Consider the following 19,986-nt stretch of genomic DNA (forward strand, 5'->3'; position numbering starts at 1 on the left):
CTGAATGTCAGCACCCTGTATCATTATGTTCTGAAAATGAGGTTCAGAATGGAAAGGACAAGTTCTGTACTGACTTTGCTTTGCAGGGGGGATTGGATGGTATCCTTGACATGCCAGGACGCCTACTTTCATGTTTCAATCCATCAGGACTCCAGGAAGTAACTCCGGTTTGTTTTTCAGAACAGGTTTTTTCAATTTCAACCACTGTGCTTCGTCCTGTTGACAGCACCTCAAGTTTTCACCAGGGTTCTAAATGCCCTAGGAGAGTGGCTGCATTTGAAGGAGATAAATGCATCCCTTTATCTGGATGACTGGCTTCTTCATGCCTCTTCAGAGAGTCAGTGTGAGAAGGACCTAAAGAGGACTCGCTTCCTAATGTAGGCATTGGATTAATATGACAAAAGTCTGAAATTGTTTCCTTCTCAGAGGATTCTATATTTTGGAATGATGCTGGACACTCAGACTTTTCGGGCTTTCTGTCCATGAAAAGAGTGGAGTTGTGTTTTCATTCTGTTCAGCAGTTCCTGGCCAGTTCATCTTGCTCAGAAGTACAGTGGTTGAGTCTGCTGGGGACCCTCTTCTCGGTGGAGAAGTTTGTGAAGCTAGGGAGGCTTTACCCGAGGACTCTTCAGTTCTTTCTCAAGGCGAATTGGTACAGGAAATCACAACCCTACTCAATAGTTTTCCCAATCACGGATGAAATGTAAAGAGTGATCTATCATGGTGGAGGTTGAGAGAAAGACTTTAGGAAGGGGTATCTCTTCCCGTGAACCCCAGCCTACAGTTTTATTCAGACGTTGGGGAGACCTCCTTCAGGATCACAAAGTGTAGGGAGTTTGGACGGAGGTCTTAAACGATCCCTACACATCAGTGCCAAGGCGCTTCTGGTAGTACACCTGGCCTTGTGGAGTCTGTGTACCTAGTTGAAGGTCAGGTGGTGGCCAATTATTTGGACAATTCAACAGCCTTGTCTTACATTTGAAAGCCTGGGGGGGGACTCTCTCTCATTCACTTTGTTCATGTGGGCAGAAGAACACCAAGTAATTCTTGTTCCCCGCTTTGTTTAGGGGAAGATGAACTCTGAACTCAAAAGTGTGTCTCTGTCTCTGGAAGTATTGAGGAAGACCATCCATCAATCTGTTCACAACGTCCAGGAACAACCATCTTCAACTGTTTTGTTCCTGAGTCCCAGATCCTCTAGCTTGGTCAGTAGATGCGATGTTGCTGGACTGGTCGGGACTAGATGCTTATGCCTTTCCCCTTTCAGGATGGTCAGGGATGTCATCAAAACGTTCGCCTGACATTAATAACTCCATTTTGGCTGAAAAAAAGTGGTTTCCGAACCTTCTCCACATGGTGGACTTTCCAAGGCTCTTTCCTCAGAAGAAGTCGCTTCTCAGAAAAAACAACTTCCATCGCTTCCACCATGGGCTGTCCGCTCTGGCTCTGACAGGCTTCAGACTGTCAGGAACCTTGTCAGAGCAAAAGGCTTTTTGCGAGGAGTTGCAGAAGCAATTGCAAGATGCAGAGGCACTTCTGACAAGCTTTACAAGCTTTACCAAGTAAACAAAATGGAACCTCTTTTGAAGATGGTGAAGACAGACTAAAGTCTCATCTTCTAAGACCACTGTAAGTCCAGATTGTTGACTTCCTTCTTGTCCTGTGGTCTTCAAGGAAGTTATCTCTGTCCTATGATTAAAGGGTATCGAGCTATGCTCAATTCAGTTTTTTAACATAGGGGACTTGACCTGTCTTCAAATAGTGATCTGTAAGACCTTATTCAGTCTTTTGAGACATCGAAAGCTCCTAAGGACTGAATAGCCTGGAATCTAGATGTCCTCCTGAAGTGTCTTTCTGGCCCTCCTTATGACATCTTCAGTTGTCTTCCCTGAAGACTCTGACTAAAAAGACACTTTTTAATTGCCCTGACATCAGCAAACGTGTCTGCGAGATCCACGCTATAGATAAGAGATAGGTTTTGCTCAGGGGATGGAGTTTGTTCCTTGGTCCTTCAGTTTCTGGCAAAGAATGAGAATCCATCGAACCCTTAGCCTTGGTCCTTTGTCATAAATGGATATTCTAGGGCCAGAGGAGAAGAAAGGCTTCTGCCAGTGAGAGTGTTCAAGATATTATATTCACGAATGGAGAAAGTGAGAGGACCTTCACATTATGGTGTTCGGTGAAAGATCCTTCTCCGTCATCTTTCCAAGAACGCCATGTCATTCTCTTTTAAGATTGCTAATCATCGAGGCACACGCACTGGTGAATGAAGTCTTTTCCAATTCTAAAGGTAAAGGTGATGAAGTGAGAGCTATTGCTACCTCACTTGCTTTTTGTCATAACCTATCTTTTTTTGACAATCTTACAGTTGACATTTTGGAGCTGGAAGTACTATATGTGTTTGCAACCAAGGTCTGTGTTTGCGACCCAGTATTTGAACGAAGTCAAGACGATGTTCGAGAACTGTACGTAGTACTTTCGGTCCTTTATCCGTTGCTGGCATGGTATTAAAAGGAGCAACATATGGGGTTTTCTGTTCCTCTTTAATTTTTGCCCTGTATCAAGGTTTGGTTTGTTGGGAAATCTGGAGGTACTTGGTACCTGGATTGCCTTCCCAGTTTGTTTAGCATAGAGGGTAGTATTGGTTTTTAATTGTTGTAGGTAAAAAAACCTAACTATGTTTCTATTGGTATTTATTGTTATAGTATCTGGTTTTTGCCCAGAGTAAGGGCACTGTTGTATTTGTAAAGTCAGTGGTTAGGCCCACATATTCAGGAAGCATTCCACTTTGTAGAGACAACACACGGTCCTGTTACCATTCTCTCTAAGTAAAGCTGAGGGCCAACCAGAGGCAGTACTCACTTGAGCGTCGCTTACAAGGTAAGGTATGACAAGCATGTCCTATCAGAAGTTCTTAGCTCCACTACCCTCCACCTTTCAACATGGAATCAACTGAATAATTGCTTGGTAAGACATATATGAATAAAATGAATTTTTATAATAAAAGCAAGTTTTATTCATACATAATTACCAAGCAATTATTTGATTCGAGCCCTCCCTCCTCCCCACAGGTGAGGTTGTCGGCAAACCAAAATGCAAATTGAAGGGTGCGGTGTTGTGATACCTGTTTGCCGGAAGTGGTTAGTAACCTCTTACCTTAACTAGTGGTGCCAGCGCCACACAAAAGTTTGAATTTTGGTCTGCCATGGTAGGGATCCTACAGCTGAATAATTGCTTGATAAGTATGAATAAAACTTGGTTTTATTATAAGAATTAATTTGACCTCATTACATAGACAAATTTAGTTAAAATTTTGTCGTGCTGTATTTCTTTATTTATACTAACTGTTCACCTTGAAAAAATCTGGAGTACGTAGCCTGTGAACCTTTTTAGGAAGAATTTGAGATTTTTGCTGAATAGTTACTGGCCTTTTGGCTTTATAGATCAGTAGAAATGTCTTTAGAGACTTTTCTAGTGTATAAATTACTAGAGACTTTCTGTAAGATCCCAACAAATTCACTCAGGCACTGTACCTCATGGAAAACTGACTAGTGCAGGACCTTTGCCTTAATAATAAAAAAGGTAAAAGAAACATATTTGGAAGAAATTTTTCCACAGACATAAACAGCAATATTTGCAACAGTAACATATAAAATGTTCCATAAAAGGATCCCAAAAGATGGTTAACATAAAAAGTACTGAGTATGTCAACAAGCATTTAGGATACTGACTGATGAAATTGTTTGCAGTTTATGCAACTTAGACAAACACACGTGTGCTGAACAATGGAAAATGTGCAGTTTTGACACAAATTTATGTTATGTAATTCATTGCCACTTTTTGATAAAAATATCTTAACCTTAAACGCTGACTGGACATATATTTTTACGTCGACATTTTTTGTCTCTCGGTGCCGACTGGACGTATTTTTACGTCGACATACAAGAATTTTTTTTTAAAATTCGCGGAAAAATACTTTAGGCCTACCAGCCGAAAACTCTTGAATCACGCGCCTTGGGGATGCCGGGGAGTTCACGGATCAAGGTGTTGTTTTGTTTACAACTGTTACGCGAGGCGAGCAAGCGCGAATTTCTTTCTTGCCGCACTAAAAAGTATCTGTGACACATCTCGGAAATTATTTCGTCACTTTGACATAATTTTTGTACCATTTAAAATTAGCCTTTACATGGAGTATTATATATGAAAAATGTGCGCATTTTTATGTAGTAATACAAATAAAAAATACTCATGATTGTAGCTTTTATCAGTTTTGAGATATTTTCATATAAATAACGATGTGCCAAATTTCAACCTTCGGTCAACTTTGACTCTACCGAAATGGTCGAAAAACGCAATTGTAAGCTAAAACTCTTATATTTTAGTAATATTCAATCATTTACCTTAATTTTGCAACTAAATGGAAGTCTCTAGCACAATATTTCGATTTATGGTGAATTTATGAAAAAACATTTTCCTTATGTCCACGCGGTAACTCTTCCGAAAAAAATCATACATGCGATTGTGGTAATGTTTGCACCATTTTAAAATTAGGCGTTACATAAAGTTTTTATATATGAAAATGTGCGCAATTTCATGCACAATACAACTAAAAACACCCATGGTTGTAGCTTTTATCAATTTTGAATATTTTTCATATAAAAAGTGATGTGACAAATTTTCAACCTTCGGGCAAACTTTGACTCTACGAAATGGTCGAAAAAACGCAATTGTAAGCTAAAACGCTTATACATATTCTAGTAATATTCAATCATTTAACTTCATATTTGCACAAATTGGAAGTCTCTAGCACAATATTTCGATTTATGGTGAATTTATGAAAAAAAATAACATTTTCTTTACGTCCGCGCGGTAACTCTTCCTAAAAAAATCATACGTGCGATTGTGGTAATGTTTGCACCATGTTAAATTAGCCGTTACATAAAGTTTTATATATGAAAATATGCGCAATTTCATGTAGAATACAACAACAAATAATTGAAGGTTGTAGCTTTCTCATTTTTTGAAATTTTTAAAATATTTGCATATAAATCACAATAAATAGAAAAAAAAAAAAAACCACGTTCGGTCAACTTTGACTCTACCGAAACGGTCGAAAAACGCAATTGTAAGCTAAAACTATTACAGTCTAGTAATATTCAGTCATTTTATCTTCATCTTGAGACAAAATTCAAAGTCTCTAGCACAATATTAGATTTATGGTGAAATTTAAAAATAAAACTTTCCTTCCCTCCGCGTGCGGATTCTTTGCAACAAATCTCCGAAATGCGTATGTCCCATTCTCTGAATATTTGCTCATTTCATATTAGGCATTCATAGAGTTTTATATAAGAAAATGTGCGCAATTTTATGTAGAATAAAACTAAAAATATTTGAAGGGTGTAGCTTTTCTAATTTCAGAAATAATTGCATATAAAAAAATATATATATAAAAAATTCGACATTCAGTCAACTATGACTCGTCAGATATGGTCGAAAACTGCAGTTGTAAGCTAATACTCTTACAGTATAGTAATATTCAGTCATTTGTCTTCAATTTTGAAAGAAATTGGAAGTCTCTGGGACAATATTTAGATTTATGGTGAATTTTTGAAAAAAATATTTGTTTACGTCCGGCGTTACGAATTCATGCATTATTTTGTGATAATATTTTCTCTGTGTTGCTTTTTATCATTTTACAATGTGTTATATACCAAAATGATTGAAATTTAGTGTACATTACAACAAAAAAAGTAACTTGTTACCTTTATCCGTTTTGCGCATAGCGCGATTTGAATACATTATATATGAAATTTCGTTTTTGCGCTATCATATATCGCATTATTTATGTATGATAATGATAATTTCTTTCATTTCTGATGGTTGCATACTAAACTTCAGCCAATGACAAAAAAGGAGCCAAAATGAACTCTTAATCGTGAAAACTAAGTGCCCTGTGATTTTTTTTGAAAAAAATATTTTTCCGCTTCCGCGCTCACTCTGAAACACCTCTGGCACACGGGAGACAATTTTTATTTTAACCGCTTCGGCGTTTAAGGGTTATTGAAGGTATTCTTTGAATTTCATAACAGAAACAGGCTGGTGCTTCTTCATTCTTTTCATTCTTACTTGTGGCCTTGGGATATTGGGAGCTTATTTTCTGTTCCTTGAGCCTACTGTGCAAATTTTGTGGCCATTTTCACTGAATGTGTGCTCATCATAAATAAAAATAATCTTCACAAAATTAGTTTTTGGTGATGTCTGCCCCATGATATAGAGATCCATAAATCTTTGTGTGATTTTTAGTGTGATTTTAAGGATTGACAATTAGCCCTTTCACTTTTACTCTTGTTAACTCATAACATTCTTAGAGAGCCATTTGCAATTATACTCATGTAAAAATGTGAATACAAATATGATCAGTTCGGTAAACATAGCCACATGCAAATTATGATAAGTTTATATAAAGAGAAAATAATGCATTACTCATACATATTGACAAAGTTTTTTATTTCTAAACAATTTAATGTAATTACTTACTATACAGTACTAATGATTTAAACTTTCTCATTAAAAATTTCAGGCAGAACTGTTTAAGTGTCCAACAGAGAAGAAAGAAGCAACTCCTAAACTGAAAGATGCCTGATTTCTTAAGTAAAGAAGCCTCCGGGGATGATTACTTAGTGCTCTGGCTTGATTGTGATAAAGAAGGAGAAAACATTTGTTTTGAAGTAATCCTCTTGTTGAACACTCAATGAACAGACCATCATACAGAGAACAGGTGAAGATTTTGGTTGGGGCCACTTTACATTGGAGAATACTTTATCTACAAAAAATATTTCAAATATATTTTCTGGGCTCAGACTCGTGTCCGGCCTATGAAAGTATCCTTAATATCATTCGTTTCTAGGCAAAATTAATCTAAATTACCAGAGAAAAAACAAAATTAAGAAATGTCAGTAAAACTGATCGCTCACTCTATAAAAGAAGTGTCGGTATGAGAATATAGGCGAGTGGGATCACTACCACGAGTCATTCACCATTTAGACCTTCCAACATAAAAATTCCCACCAGAGAGAGCTGATACGAAAGGGTGATGCGGCCGCTACTTCTACTACTACTGACGCCACGGACAGCAGCGCCCTAGCGGTCATCCTTAATATCATCGGTTTACACGTTTGAGCGCTTTTTTTCTCACGTGCTGTGTTTTTCCGTAATTCTACCTTGTATTCATCATGGAACGTGCAGCTATCGCATCGGCTAAGTTAAGTGCGTCATAAGTAGATATTTTACTGTATTTTAGTCTTCCAGGGACAGTATTTTCCTTCTTAATAGGTCATATACGGTCTCCCGGTTGACTCGTGGCGGCGGCATGCCGCCTCGTGTTAAGATTTCCCGGTCTCCCATACTGGGACATCTTATACTTATGGGCTTACTTATATTACGTTCATCGTTTATTACATCGTTTTTCATAGCTAGGACAGCCCTTTTACCATTTCTCTTAGTTTGGTATTTAGGGCTATACTGTGTTCTGGCCCAGCATCCCGGCTCTTGCTCTTCATCGGCAATCGCTGGCTCCGAGTAGTCAACTGTTCCTCGGAACAGATTGCCTCCTCCTGGGCTTCTTTCTCTTTTACTAAAAGTGTCTTTTCCCCCTTTTACGATGTATTAGTTAGTTATTATTTAGGGTGTTAGGCTAGCCTAGGTGCATGTACCATGTGTTGGTACAGTCTGGTTCACGTGGCCCCTCCATGGTTGTGTTGCTATCGCGGCTTAGGCCACTTGTGATCACGGTGTCCCATAGCACCTTACCCTTCCCCTTCCCTCCCTACCAGGTATAGGGAGGGGTCTGGGGGACTCCTTGGTTGCCATGACAACCACAGTAGCCTTCCTCCCTCTCTCTCTGAGGAGGCCAGGAGCTCCCTCCCAGCTGGGGTACAGGGCGACCACTTGTCTCGGGTACCAGGGTCACCGAGCGGGTAGTTGTAGGGACGGGGGAGGGGGTAGGCCACCCCCCCCTCTCTCTCTCTCCCGCCGCGTTACGCCGGGACCCCCCACCTATTGCTCAGTCCCCACCCTTCCCCTACTGTAATGAACGGAGCCTCCGTTGAAGCCGGGGGACCCCCTTTGGTTATAGTTTCGTCTGGCTCCGCCAGCGGGCGGGTGGTCAATTACTAGTGGTCTGTTGCTTGCCTACTATATCCACTTTTTTTTTTTTTTGTTTTTCCGCTACCGGAGGAGAGCTCGCTCCTTACCCGGGCACTCTTCCTAGTAGTACGGGTGGGGAAAAAATTTATTTACTTCGTTATAAATATAAGGATGTACCCTAATTTTCGGTGAATTTTAGTTTTAGTTTATTTATGTACCATCTCAGTCGTTCTCCGTCGTGGTTTCATGGCTCCCCACCACACCTGGTTGGATATTTTTTCTCCTGTCTCTGGCGTAGCCTTAGACAACTCCAACCGCCTAGTTACCACACGTATTATGGCGGGGGGGCTCTGGTTTAATCTAACTTTCACGCTCCGGCATGCAGCGGAGCAATTGTTAGGCTGTAAGTGTGCTCCTGATACTTATGTATCTTTCCACTTACAGGCTACCAACTGTCAGGTCCTGGGGTGCAACGCGACTCTTTACGACCCCTGCGCCCATGAGGAGTGTAGGACTCACGCCCCCGTGTGCCACTACCCACAATGGTCTGATCGTCTGGCACCCGGAAGCCTGCACCATATGCTACGACCTTGTTAGTCCCAGCTGTTGGGGGGGGGTAAGTCTACTCTTAGACTTCTTGGTCGTATCACTAATAACTCTTAGTTATAAGCTGTTCAACCCTGTCTCCGCCGCTAGAAGCTTCATTTGCACCTTCTCTTTCAGGCTGCCGCCGTGAAGGAAGTCGCCTTGGCAACCCTGAAGGCTTGGGTGTGGCGGCTTCGGGAAGAACGCCGCCAAGGGCCAGCCATACATCCTCGACAAGAAGCTGGCCGTTCAGATCTTCCCCCGGTGGCAATTCGACCGGCTATGTTGACCCCATCTCGGCAGCCCCTCTCATAGCTTCGATACAGCAGGAGGTGCAGCAGGCGTTCGGGTCCGCCTCCACGCAGGAGCCGGTCCCAGATGTGGCGAACTTGGACCTGAACATCGAGCCTATGGCGGTAGGGGCAGAGGATTTGTTGGTTGAGGTAGGTGTGTCGGGCGCCCAAGGTCTTTCCTTGGGCGCTCCTGGGATCTTCTTCTCCTGTCCCTTCTACTGCTTCTTTCCAAGGCTTTACGGGATCTGAGATCCCTGCCTGCTCTCCCGCTCTCTCTGTACCCCCGAAGGTGAAGGGACAGAGAGAACAGAAGACCCTCCACAAGACGACTTCTAAGAAGTCGTCGTCGTCTTCTTCAGCAAGGAAGTCTACGACTTCCTACGCTGACGCGGTGAAGGCAAAGCCGAGCTCTTCGCACTCTTAAGAGCTCTAGAAGCAAGGCTTCTAAGGAGAAGGCTCGCGCTCCAGCCGAGCCAATGCCTTCTCCGGCCTCCACCGCATCCACTCCGGTAACCCCGGTTGGAGTGGCGGGACCAGGCTCCTTTGATCCCACCGCCTTCTCGGCGGTGGTGATGCAGCAAGTGGGAGAGATGGTTGGCTCGCAGGTGTCCGCCCTCGGGACCAGGTTTGAACAGATGTTTGCGCAGCTGTCAAACACCCTCAGTCAGTCTGGCCAATCCATTCAGGATCTCTCTAACAGAGTTAGAGAGCAAGAGGACCGTGTTGCTGGGCTTTCTCAGGTTCCTCAGCCAAGCTCCCCCGTAGCAGGTACTGGCATTCTGCAGTTACCTCCATACGAATCCCTACCAGCCTTCTCCATGGATAACCCATGGAGAGTGGCCGCTTATGCTCCATTCAAGGACGGCATGATCTCTGTCCCGGAGTGTGGAACTCGAAGAATTGAGGACTTCGAGTTTTATCCTCCTGGATTGACTCAGCCTTTCATTGGGTATGCTAGGCTGACCGTGGCTGCTCTCACTAGAGAGGACAAGATTTCCCGAGAGAAACCGTGCTGGTATAGTAGGGGAGCACGCACAGCGGGAAATGGGTTCACTGCCTAGAGGATTGGGAGTGTACCAACACTAAGCTCCAGGCTTTCAAGAGTCCTTTCACTATTTTCGCGACGGAGGAGAGGCTTCTCTCCGTTCGCTACCAAAATAGTGGAAGCGACTCTTCAGGCAGTCCTCAAGGATGAGCCCATGCCACAGCTGAGGGAAGCTGAGTCTACTTCTCCACTCTTCCCAGCCTTGGAGAATTGTGGGAGAACTTGCCTGCCACGTTCACGATTGGTAAGCTTAAGCCAGACTGCGCAATGGACCAGTTTGGCGAGAAGCTTCCAAGGCTGCCTGATACTCTGATTCAGGCTGAGTTCGATGCTCGAACTAGATTTGGGAGGTCCCTTAACTCCCTAATCATCACAGAAATGGCTGCTCTGTCTTATGGCACAGAACCGCTATTCAAGATTCTGGCCAAGTCTCAGCTCCAGACAGTACAAGAGGATGCTTTCGACTTCTTGCCAAAGCTAGGAGGAACTAGCCGAAAGCATGTTCTGCAGGAGGCCACTATCAGGCACGAGCCTAATAGACTCCTGGCTTCCAGCATGTGGGGGGCGGACCTCTTCCCAGAGTCCGTCGTGTGAACGAGGTGCACCACGGAGGCTGCTAGGCTCAACCAGAGCCTTAGGGCTAGGTGGGGGCATCTCTTCCAAGAGGAAGCAAGAGACCGCCCCCTGCTGCTGGTAAGAAGCTTAAGAAGTCTGGCAGAAGGTTCCAGCCTTACCAGAAGCAACAGCAGCAACAGCAGTTTGTTCAGGCCGTCCCAGTTACCCAACAGGGACAGCCATCGACTTCAAAACAGGCTCAACCCATCCTCCTGTGTTCCTCAGTCCCAACCGTCAACCTCCTACGCAGTCTCGCCGGCCTTCAACTCTATGTATGAAAGCCAGGCCTACCCAGCCTTTAATAGGTTTTCTAGGGGTAGCAGCGAGGGGCCACTTTTCGCCAGCGTGGCACAGGGAGAGCTGCAAGAGGAAGACAATTCAGAGGAGGGCGCTGGAGGTCAAACCCGCCCAACAACAGTGAGGCTCCCCAGGTAGGAGGGAGGCTGTTCCTCTTCCGTCACAGGTGGGGGTTCAGCAAATGGGCACAGAGCATCGTGTCCCAAAGGATTGGGTTGGAGTTTGGATCAAAGATCCCCCTCCAATCAAATCATTTTATCAGGAACCATCAAAGGAATTGACAGATTATGCGGAGGAACTCCTTCAGAAAGGAGCTATTGCGAGAGTCAAGCATCTAAAATTTCAAGGTCGCTTATTCAGCGTGCCAAAGAAAGGCTCAACAAAAAGAAGGGTAATCTTAGACTTGTCAAAGCTAAACTCTTTCATTCATTGCGACAAGTTCAAAATGCTTACCATCTCGCAGGTATGGACCTTACTTCCCCGTGGGGGTGGGGCAGTCACTGCTCCATCGATCTTACAGACGCATACTATCATATCCCTATAGCCAGGCACTTTCCGTCCATTCCTAGGCTTCAAACTAGGAAATCAGACGTTCTCATTCAAAGTGATGCCCTTCGGTCTGAATGTAGCCCCAGGGTATTCACGAAAATAGCAGAAGTGGTAGTTTCAACAGTTGAGAACTCAAGGGGGGATAATGGTAGCAGCATACCTCGACGATTGGTTGATCTGGGCACCAACGGTCGAGGAATGTCTCAAAGCCACAAAAAAGGTAGTTCAATTTCTGAACATCTGGGGTTCCAGATAACAAACAAAACGAAATCCAGACTTACTCCCAGAGTCTCGTTTTCAGTGGCTAGGAATCCAATGGGATTTGTCTTCCCACAATCTGTCAATTCCGGTGGCCAAAAGGAAAGAAATAGCCAAGTCTGTGAAACAATTTCTCAAATGCAAACAAACATCAAGGAGAAACCAGGAAAGAATCCTAGGTTCCCTTCAGTTTGCTTCAGTAACAGACATCCTCCTGAAAGCAAGGCTGAAAGATATAAATCGAGTTTGGCGATCGAGAGCAAACGCCAAATCTCGAGACAAGTTGTCAATAATTCCACAGATCCTTCGCAATCAGCTACGTCCATGGACAAAAGTGAAGAACCTTGCCAAGTTAGTACCCCCTTCAATATCCCCCTTCCAGTGTTAACCATTCACACGGATGCCTCCCTGTTCAGATGGGGGGGATATTCTCAATTCAAGCAAGTTCAGGGGACTTGGTCAGCTCAGTTCCGCCAGCTTCACATAAACGTCCTGGAAGCAATGGCAGTATTTCTTACCCTGAAGAGACTCCTTCCTCCGAAGAAGTCTCATCTAAGACTAGTTTTGGACAGTGCAGTGGTAGTACATTGCATCAACAGAGGAGGGTCCAAATCCAAACACGTAAATCATGTCATGATAGCTATCTTTGCGCTAGCAGGCAGCACAGATGGCATCTGTCCCCCCGCCACTCACCTGGCGGGGGTAAGAAATGTGATAGCAGCGCTTTGTCCCGGTCAGGACCCTTTGGAATCAGAATGGTCCCTGGACGATGGGTCATTCCAGTGGATATGCCGGAGGGTCCCAGGTCTCCAAGTAGATCTCTTCGCCTCACAAGCGAACCACAAGCTTCTTGCTATGTGGCCCCCAACCTGGACCCTCTGGCTTATGCCACGGACGCCCCCCCTGTTCGTTAGATTGGAATCAATGGAGAAAAATTTATGTTTTTCCTCCAGTGAATCTTCTTTTGAAAGTCTTGAGCAAGCTGAGGACTTTCAAGGGACTAGTAGCTCTGATTGCTCCAGACTGGCCAAAAAGCAACTGGTATCCCCCTGCTTCTGGAATTGGGTCTCCGACCTCAACGGATTCCCAATCCCAAGCTGTGCAATCAGTACAAATGAGGACTGTGTTTCGCTTCCTCAGGAATTCTTCAGACCCTACTTTATGGACTTCATGAAGTTTGCGGCTAACAAAGATGCTAACATTGATCCACAAAACATCCTCTTCCTAGAATCAGATAAAAGAGAGTCAACTATTAGACAATATGACTCAGCTGTTAAGAAATTAGCATCCTTCCTGAAAGAATCAAACACTACAACCATGACAGTCAACTTAGCTATATCCTTTTCAGGTCTTGTTTGAAAAAGGCTTAGCAGCTAGCACTATTACTACTCATAAATCGGCTTTGAAGAAAATCTTTCAGTTGGGTTCCAGATAGACCTAACAGAATCTTACTTTATGTCCATTCCCAAAGCCTGGGCTAGACTTAGACCTTCTCAAAGGCCTACTGCAGTTTCATGGTTCTTAAATGATGTCCTCAAACTAGCCTCAGATACTGACAACTCGTCTTGCACATTCATAATGCTTCTTAGAAAGACGTTATTCTTATTAAGCCTGGCTTCAGGAGCCAGAATTTCAGAACTGTCGGCTCTATCCAGAGATACGGGTCATGTGGAATTCCCTCCCCTCAGGAGAAGTTCTACTTGCGCCGGATCGTAGTTTTTTTGGCTAAAAATGAGGATCCCCTTGCAAGGTGGGCTCCTTGGAAAGTCATCCCACTTCCGCAAGATCCTTCTCTCTGCCAGTAACAACTTTAAGAGCCTTTCTATCTCGTACATCCTCAAGATCCTCAGGTTCTCTCTTTATGAGAGAAAAAGGTGGTACTTTATCAGTAAAAGGAATTAGACAACAGATCCTTTACTTCATTAAACAAGCCAATCCTGATTCATTTCCAAAAGCACATGACATCAGAGGAGTAGCCACCTCAATTAATTACTTCCAACATATGAACTTTGAGGATCTTAAAAAGTATACTGGATGGAAATCACCGACAGTCTTTAAAACGTTCATTACCTAAAGTCCTTGGAATCTTTAAAAAAAATTTTCTGCAGTAGCAGCGGGAAACATTGTTTCTCCTGATACTGGTAGTAGTCGTAGTATAGATCCAGGTCTCCTTTCTACCTACCTCGTCCAACATGCCTCACCCTATTGCCATGCTACTCGGATACTCTAGCCTTAGCCGCTAGAATCATATTGGTGGATTGTCCCTTATTTTTTTGCTAGGGACATCCACGCTATGTACTTATAATGTACTTCAGTGTTTCTACCCTTATTTTTATGCTAGGGTAGAACACAATGTGTTTGTATATTATGTAAATATCTTAATTAAGTGAATCAAATTTTGTTATTTTGCCATTACATTACTGGGTATTACTATGTTTAATATAAGTTAATTTTAAGTACTTTATATTGATTGCTTTCTTTATCATGTCATTGTTTTAGGATAAGTTAGCTTTAAGTACTTTGTTTGTATACTGTAATGTCCCTGATTCACTTATATTATATATCTCTTTACAACTGATTTTCATTGTCCTTATTCCCATCTTGTCTGTTTCTCTGGTACACTTTCATAGGCCGACACGAGCTGAGCCCACAGAAAAGGGATTTTGACGTAGGAAAAATCTATTTCTGGGTGATTGGGCTCGTGTCGCCCTATGAAACCCACCCTGTCTTCTTTTACCACCCTGCAGGACAAGATGTTCATAGATTAAGGATGACCGCTAGGGGCGCTGCTGTCCGTGGCGTCAGTAGTAGTAGTAGTAGCGGCGCATCACCCTTTCGTATCAGCTCTCTCTGGTGGGAATTTTATGTTGGAAGGTCTAAATGGTGAATGACTCGTGGTAGTGATCCCATTCGCCTATATTCTCATACCGACACTTCTTTTTATAGAGTGAGCGAGTCAGTTTTACTGACATTTTCTAAGTTTTGTTTTTTCTATGGTAATTTTAGATTAATTTTGCCTAGAAAGAATGTTATTAAGGATACTTTCATAGGGCGACACGAGCCAATCACCCAGAAATAGATTTTTCCTACGTCAAAATCCCTTTTATAGGTGAATTCAAAATGGCTGAAATTTGTCTTATTCTTCTTCTTTTTTTTTTTTTTTCTTTTTTTTTTTTTTTTTTTTTTTTTCAAAACAAACATTACCACAAATAATAACCCACAATCATGGTTCAAGATTCATTGACCATTAATGTTGGAAATTAAAAGTTTAGTTGGTTTGTATAAAAAAATAAGTTTTGCATTTTATAAGTAACACTGTCACACAATATATTATACCAATATTGCCAATATTCTAGGTCTATAATACATTTGCCAATGAGTGTGGGCTGTTTTAAGTACAGTAGTACGTATAGTGGTACCTGTTTGTCGAACGTTTATGTTGAACATTTTGTTTTTCGAACGAAATTTTTGAGAAAATGTTTTTGTTTGTCGAACAAATGCTAGTAACTTTTGAACTGACTGATCATCTTGTTTATACTTGTATTTGATGGCCTACTGTAACGGCGTCCTAAAAAAGCCAAGAAAAACTGTATTAACATGTTTTTTCATTTACAATACTATATAGTTTAATGATAAACCATATTCGAAAAACAAATAAAAGAAGAAGGCATTTCAATATAAAATTTAGCATAAAAGATGTACAAAATCGTATGATACCGCAGTAAACATCACACACAGCAGTTTGAGACTGAACAAGGGAGTGTTGATAATATGTTGAGGAGAGAAGAAGGGAGGGTTAAAATATTACTGTTTATGTAAAAAGCAATAACAGTTTTACGTAAAAGAAGGGAATTTCACAATAAATTTAACATAATGATAAAATATAAAAAAACAATCAAGTGCAATACAGAAACATTAAAAAAAAGTCTAAATTGAGACAGTGTTTAGTGTGCTGAGTGAGACGGTATGTTTGAAGAATATTCAACAAAAATAGTAAATAAAAGAACAAAGCTTTCACAATAAAATTTAGCATAAAACGATTAACAAAATCATTGTCATTGCGGTGATGCACAGATAGCTTCAGGTAGGAGAGGGAGGGAGCATTTATTTAATTTTTTTAGGTTCCTGTTGCTGAATAACCACTGTTTCCATGCGACTTAAAAACACTATACAAACAACCAAACAAGACTTTCTTTTTTGTTACGGTAAAATACATATATAGTGACAATTGCTTTTTTTTTACGAGTTTTTAGCACTGTAAAAAGTAACTCGGCTCCGTAATAAACGCACTGGCACCACCTTCAGCTTCTGCGTGCCTTCAATTGTTTGTGTAAACAACTTCCTTGTTAACAGTCATTTAATATCAATTTCCTTTTTTTGCATTCTTTACTTATTATTTATTCTTTTTGTAAAATCCTCATTTTTGTTTCATGACTTACCTTACCAGCCAAGATATATATAGCTGTATTCTCTGACGACCGACAGAATTTCGAAACTCCCGGCAAACGCAGTGGGTTGGCTAGGTGGTTAGTACCCATTCCCGCTGCTGGGAGGCGGATACCAGGAACCATTCCATTTTCTATTCAGATTTTCTTCTGTTGCCGGTCAGTAAACATCTGTTTACAGACCTCCGCCTAGGATTTTGAAAACCCCATTTGTCACTTGAGTATTTGGATTGTCTTTTGGTTTTCGGACTTGGCTTAGTGATTTGGCATACGCTATTGTGGTTTGGATTTTGATTTTGCTTTTGGAAATTTTCTTAGAATTGAGATGTCTGGATCTAGTTCTACTAGTTTCAGAGTGTGTGGTGAAGAAGAATGTAAGGTGAGGCTACAAAAGCCTCGGTAGATCCTCACACGGTGTGTGTGAATTGTAGAGGGCATGTTTGCTTGTTGGATGATAGGTGCAAAGAATGTGAAGTGTTAACTAATGTCGAATGGAAGGCGTATGAATCTTACATTCGTAGACTTCAGCGTGACAGAATTAGGAGGTCTTCCTCCAGGAGTGCTTCTGTTAAAAGTCAAAGTGATAAAGTTGCTCAATCTAACATATCTGTAGAACATGTTACGCATAATCCTGTAATTTCACCTTCAGATAAGGAAGTGATTGTTACCGAAGGGAAAGCCCTTTCTACCATTTTGGAGTCGATTCGGAACCTTGAATCGAAAATGAGAGTGCTACAATCTAATGTGCAAAAGTGTAGTGATAATGTTAGTGCCCCCTAGTGATGTGGAGGGGGCGTCAGATCGGTCCTATAATGCCTCCAGGTTGAGACCTCTGTCGGACTCCCAGAGAACACAGGGAATGGACATGTCGAAGGCCGATGAGGGTTACGGGAATCAAACACCGGTCTGGCGTCCCTTCGGCAGATCCTGAAGACGCATCCCAGGCTGCCAAAGATCGTGCGCAAGCTCGAATCTTGAAGGAATGCTTCTCTTCCTCTGAGACGTCCTCACCTCACCGTTAGTGGGAATCTCGGAAGGCCTCTCCAACTGAGAGTGGTAAGGAAGACGTAAGACGTCGCACTGGCGGCCATCGTCTTTCTCGCCCTCTTAGGAAAGGTCTTACGGAAGAGGACGCAGCCTCTCCAATTGAGAGTGGTAAGGAAGACGTAAGACTCACATTGGCGGCCGTCGTCTTTCTCGCCCTCTTAGGAAGGTCTTACAGAAGAGGACGCTTCATCGGGAGATCGAGAGCGTCCTCCGCCTCGATTTACGCTTCGGTCTTCTCCGGGAGACTTCGAAGACAGTATCCCACACAAAAGATTCAGGACGCTTTCTGAGCGTCCTGATTCGAGTCCGGAGAGAAGGAAGAAGGCGTCGTCCCCTCGCCCATTTTCTCTCAAAGGTTCATTCCATCATATGGTTCTTCACCATCAAAAAAGACTCAATGAGGAACGCGCAAGCAGTCCTGCTGATAGAGTCTCTAGAAGTATTGGCGAAAAAGAAAAAAACAATAGTGCCGCACAGGCGGCCGTCGTCTTTTCCAAGAGTCAAAGAACGTTCAGAAGGATCGCTCAGAAATAGAATTGGAAGGAAGTGATCTTGGCTTACATGAAGAGAATATTCAACAGTAGAAACGCCTTGCTAATCAGGACCGCTCGTAAGGACGCTCGTAGGGACGCTCGGTGTCGTAAAGTAGGCTGGAGAGACTTCAAACTCACGATATTAGTTCAGAAAGAAGGATATGAAGACGCATATGAGGGACGCTTTTGAGACGCGAGGCGTATTACAACTCAAGATCCGTTTTAAAGGAGCGTTTGCACGACGTCCATCACGTCAGGACGCAAAATGAGGACGCTTTTTGAGGACGCGAGGCGTAGTGCTATAAGGACGCTCGTCGTCCTTCATATCAGGACGCTTTCCAGGACGCAAATGAGGACGCTTTCCAGGACGCAAATGAGGACGCTTTTGAGGGCGCTAGGCGTCCGATGCATAAAGTCACCTTGGGAAGAAAAGAACAGGTCGCTAGTCAGAAGGATAAGCGCCATATGGCTTCAATGTAGTACAAACTACAATTATGGGTGGCTCGTCAAGAGAAATCGTATGACGTTAGTTTGGAAAATCTGGAGAGAAAGCCAAGGTTAGGAGAACATAGCCGGCTCTCCGCTTCAAAATTGATTTCAAGCGCAAGACCTACGTTTCGAAAGGGAGGTGAAACTTCGGTTTCTTCTCGTTCAATTCAGGATAAGCCTACGTCTCCATTAGAAGAGAAATCGTCAAGCGAGCCTGTCTCTGAAGAGGAGGAGGATCCTACAACCTCATCCTCTGTGGATTATAAGACCTTAACTCGTCTTTTAAAAGATTTGTTTCCCGAGAAGTTTCGAGCTCCAGTTCCTCTCTCTCCACCTTCGCAACTAACCTCTTCGAAGGCAAGGAAGACTCCAAATTTTGTTAAAATGGCAACCTCACTCTCAACTAAAAGGGCTTTTAAAAGAATCCACGATTGGATGGAATCCAAAAAGACAAAGGGCAAGACTTCTTTTGCACTTCCCCCCCACAAGGCTTAGTGGAAGATCAGGGAAGTGGTATGAGACAGAAGAGGAAGCAGGCTAAGAATCCCTGCTCCGCACAAGGGGATTTCGCCAACTTAGTGGAGGCTCCTAGATGATCTTACCTGGCATCAGCAAAAGTTTCTTGGACAATGTCAGAGATAGATCACCATCTCAAAGGCCTTTACAAAACTCTAGAAGTTTTTAACTTTCTAGATTGGTGTTTGGGCGTCTTGGATGTGCAGTCTAGAAGCCCAGATTCTATTTCATTAGAGGACTTAGCGAGTATTTTGTCATGTATGGACAGAGCAGTAAGAGATGGCTCCGACGAAACTGGCGAGGTGGCTACACTCTTCAGGGATAAGAGTTTCCCTTTACCTCGACGACTGGCTTATCAGAGCGTCGTCGAGAGAAAAGTGTCTGAAGGACTTGCAGTTCACGTTAGCCCTAGCGAAGTCCCTGGGACTTCTTGTCAACCTCGAAAAGTCGCATCTGACCCCGACACAGTCCATTGTGTATCTGGGGATTCAGATGGATTCAGTGGCTTTTCGAGCGTTTCCGTCCCAGGAACGTCAGCGGCTAGGATTAGAGAAGATCTCAGCCTTCTTGGGGAAAGAAACTTGCTCGGCGAGGGAATGGATGAGTCTGCTGGGCACCATTTCCTCGCTGGAAAGGTTTGTTTCCTTGGGAAGACTGCACCTCAGGCCTCTCCAGTTTTTCCTTGCGGACAAATGGAAGGCCAAGGACGATCTCAATGCGATCTTGAGAATCTCAGGAGTCAAACAAAGAGCCATCTAAGATGGTGGTTCGATCCGCAGAAGCTACAGGAGGGCTTGTCCCTAAGTCTTCTGAGCCCCGACCTAGTGTTGTTCTCAGACGCTTCCATCGCGGCTGGGGAGCAACACTGGATGGAGGGGAGGAAGTGTCAGGCTCCTGGAGAGGGGAACAGGCAGCCTGGCACATAAATGTCAAAGAACTAGCAGCGATCTTTCTGTCTCTGCAGTTCTTCGAAGGGAGTTTGACGAACAAAATCGTTCAAGTCAACTCGGACAATACCACAGCCCTCGCGTATTTGAAGAATCAGGGAGGAACACACTCCAGGATTTTGTTTCACCTAGCGAAGGAGATTCTGCTGTGGGCAAAAAGGAGAAAGGTTACGATCCTGACGAGGTTCATTGCAGGAGTGCAAAACGTCAGGGCGGACCTTC

The 19,986-nt window shown here is 43.1% G+C and overlaps 2 protein-coding genes across 2 annotated transcripts in view; both read left to right on the top strand.

The window, feature by feature from the left end:
- LOC135223662 (DNA topoisomerase 3-beta-1-like) overlaps positions 1-19,986 on the top strand; it is a 275,775-nt gene that overhangs the window by 158,781 nt on the left and 97,008 nt on the right. The gene's annotated exons all lie outside the window — the stretch shown is intronic.
- The window catches only part of LOC135224169 (DNA topoisomerase 3-beta-1-like), a 38,099-nt gene continuing 24,783 nt past the window's right edge, over positions 6,671-19,986 (top strand). The window contains exon 1 of the mRNA XM_064263039.1: positions 6,671-6,778. Within this exon, the coding sequence (XP_064119109.1) occupies positions 6,752-6,778 (27 nt within the window). The 5' untranslated portion in view covers positions 6,671-6,751. The remainder of the gene's footprint in view (positions 6,779-19,986) is intronic.

Source organism: Macrobrachium nipponense, chromosome 10 (genome assembly GCF_015104395.2).
Source record: "Macrobrachium nipponense isolate FS-2020 chromosome 10, ASM1510439v2, whole genome shotgun sequence".
Taxonomy (NCBI): Eukaryota; Metazoa; Arthropoda; class Malacostraca; order Decapoda; family Palaemonidae; genus Macrobrachium; species Macrobrachium nipponense.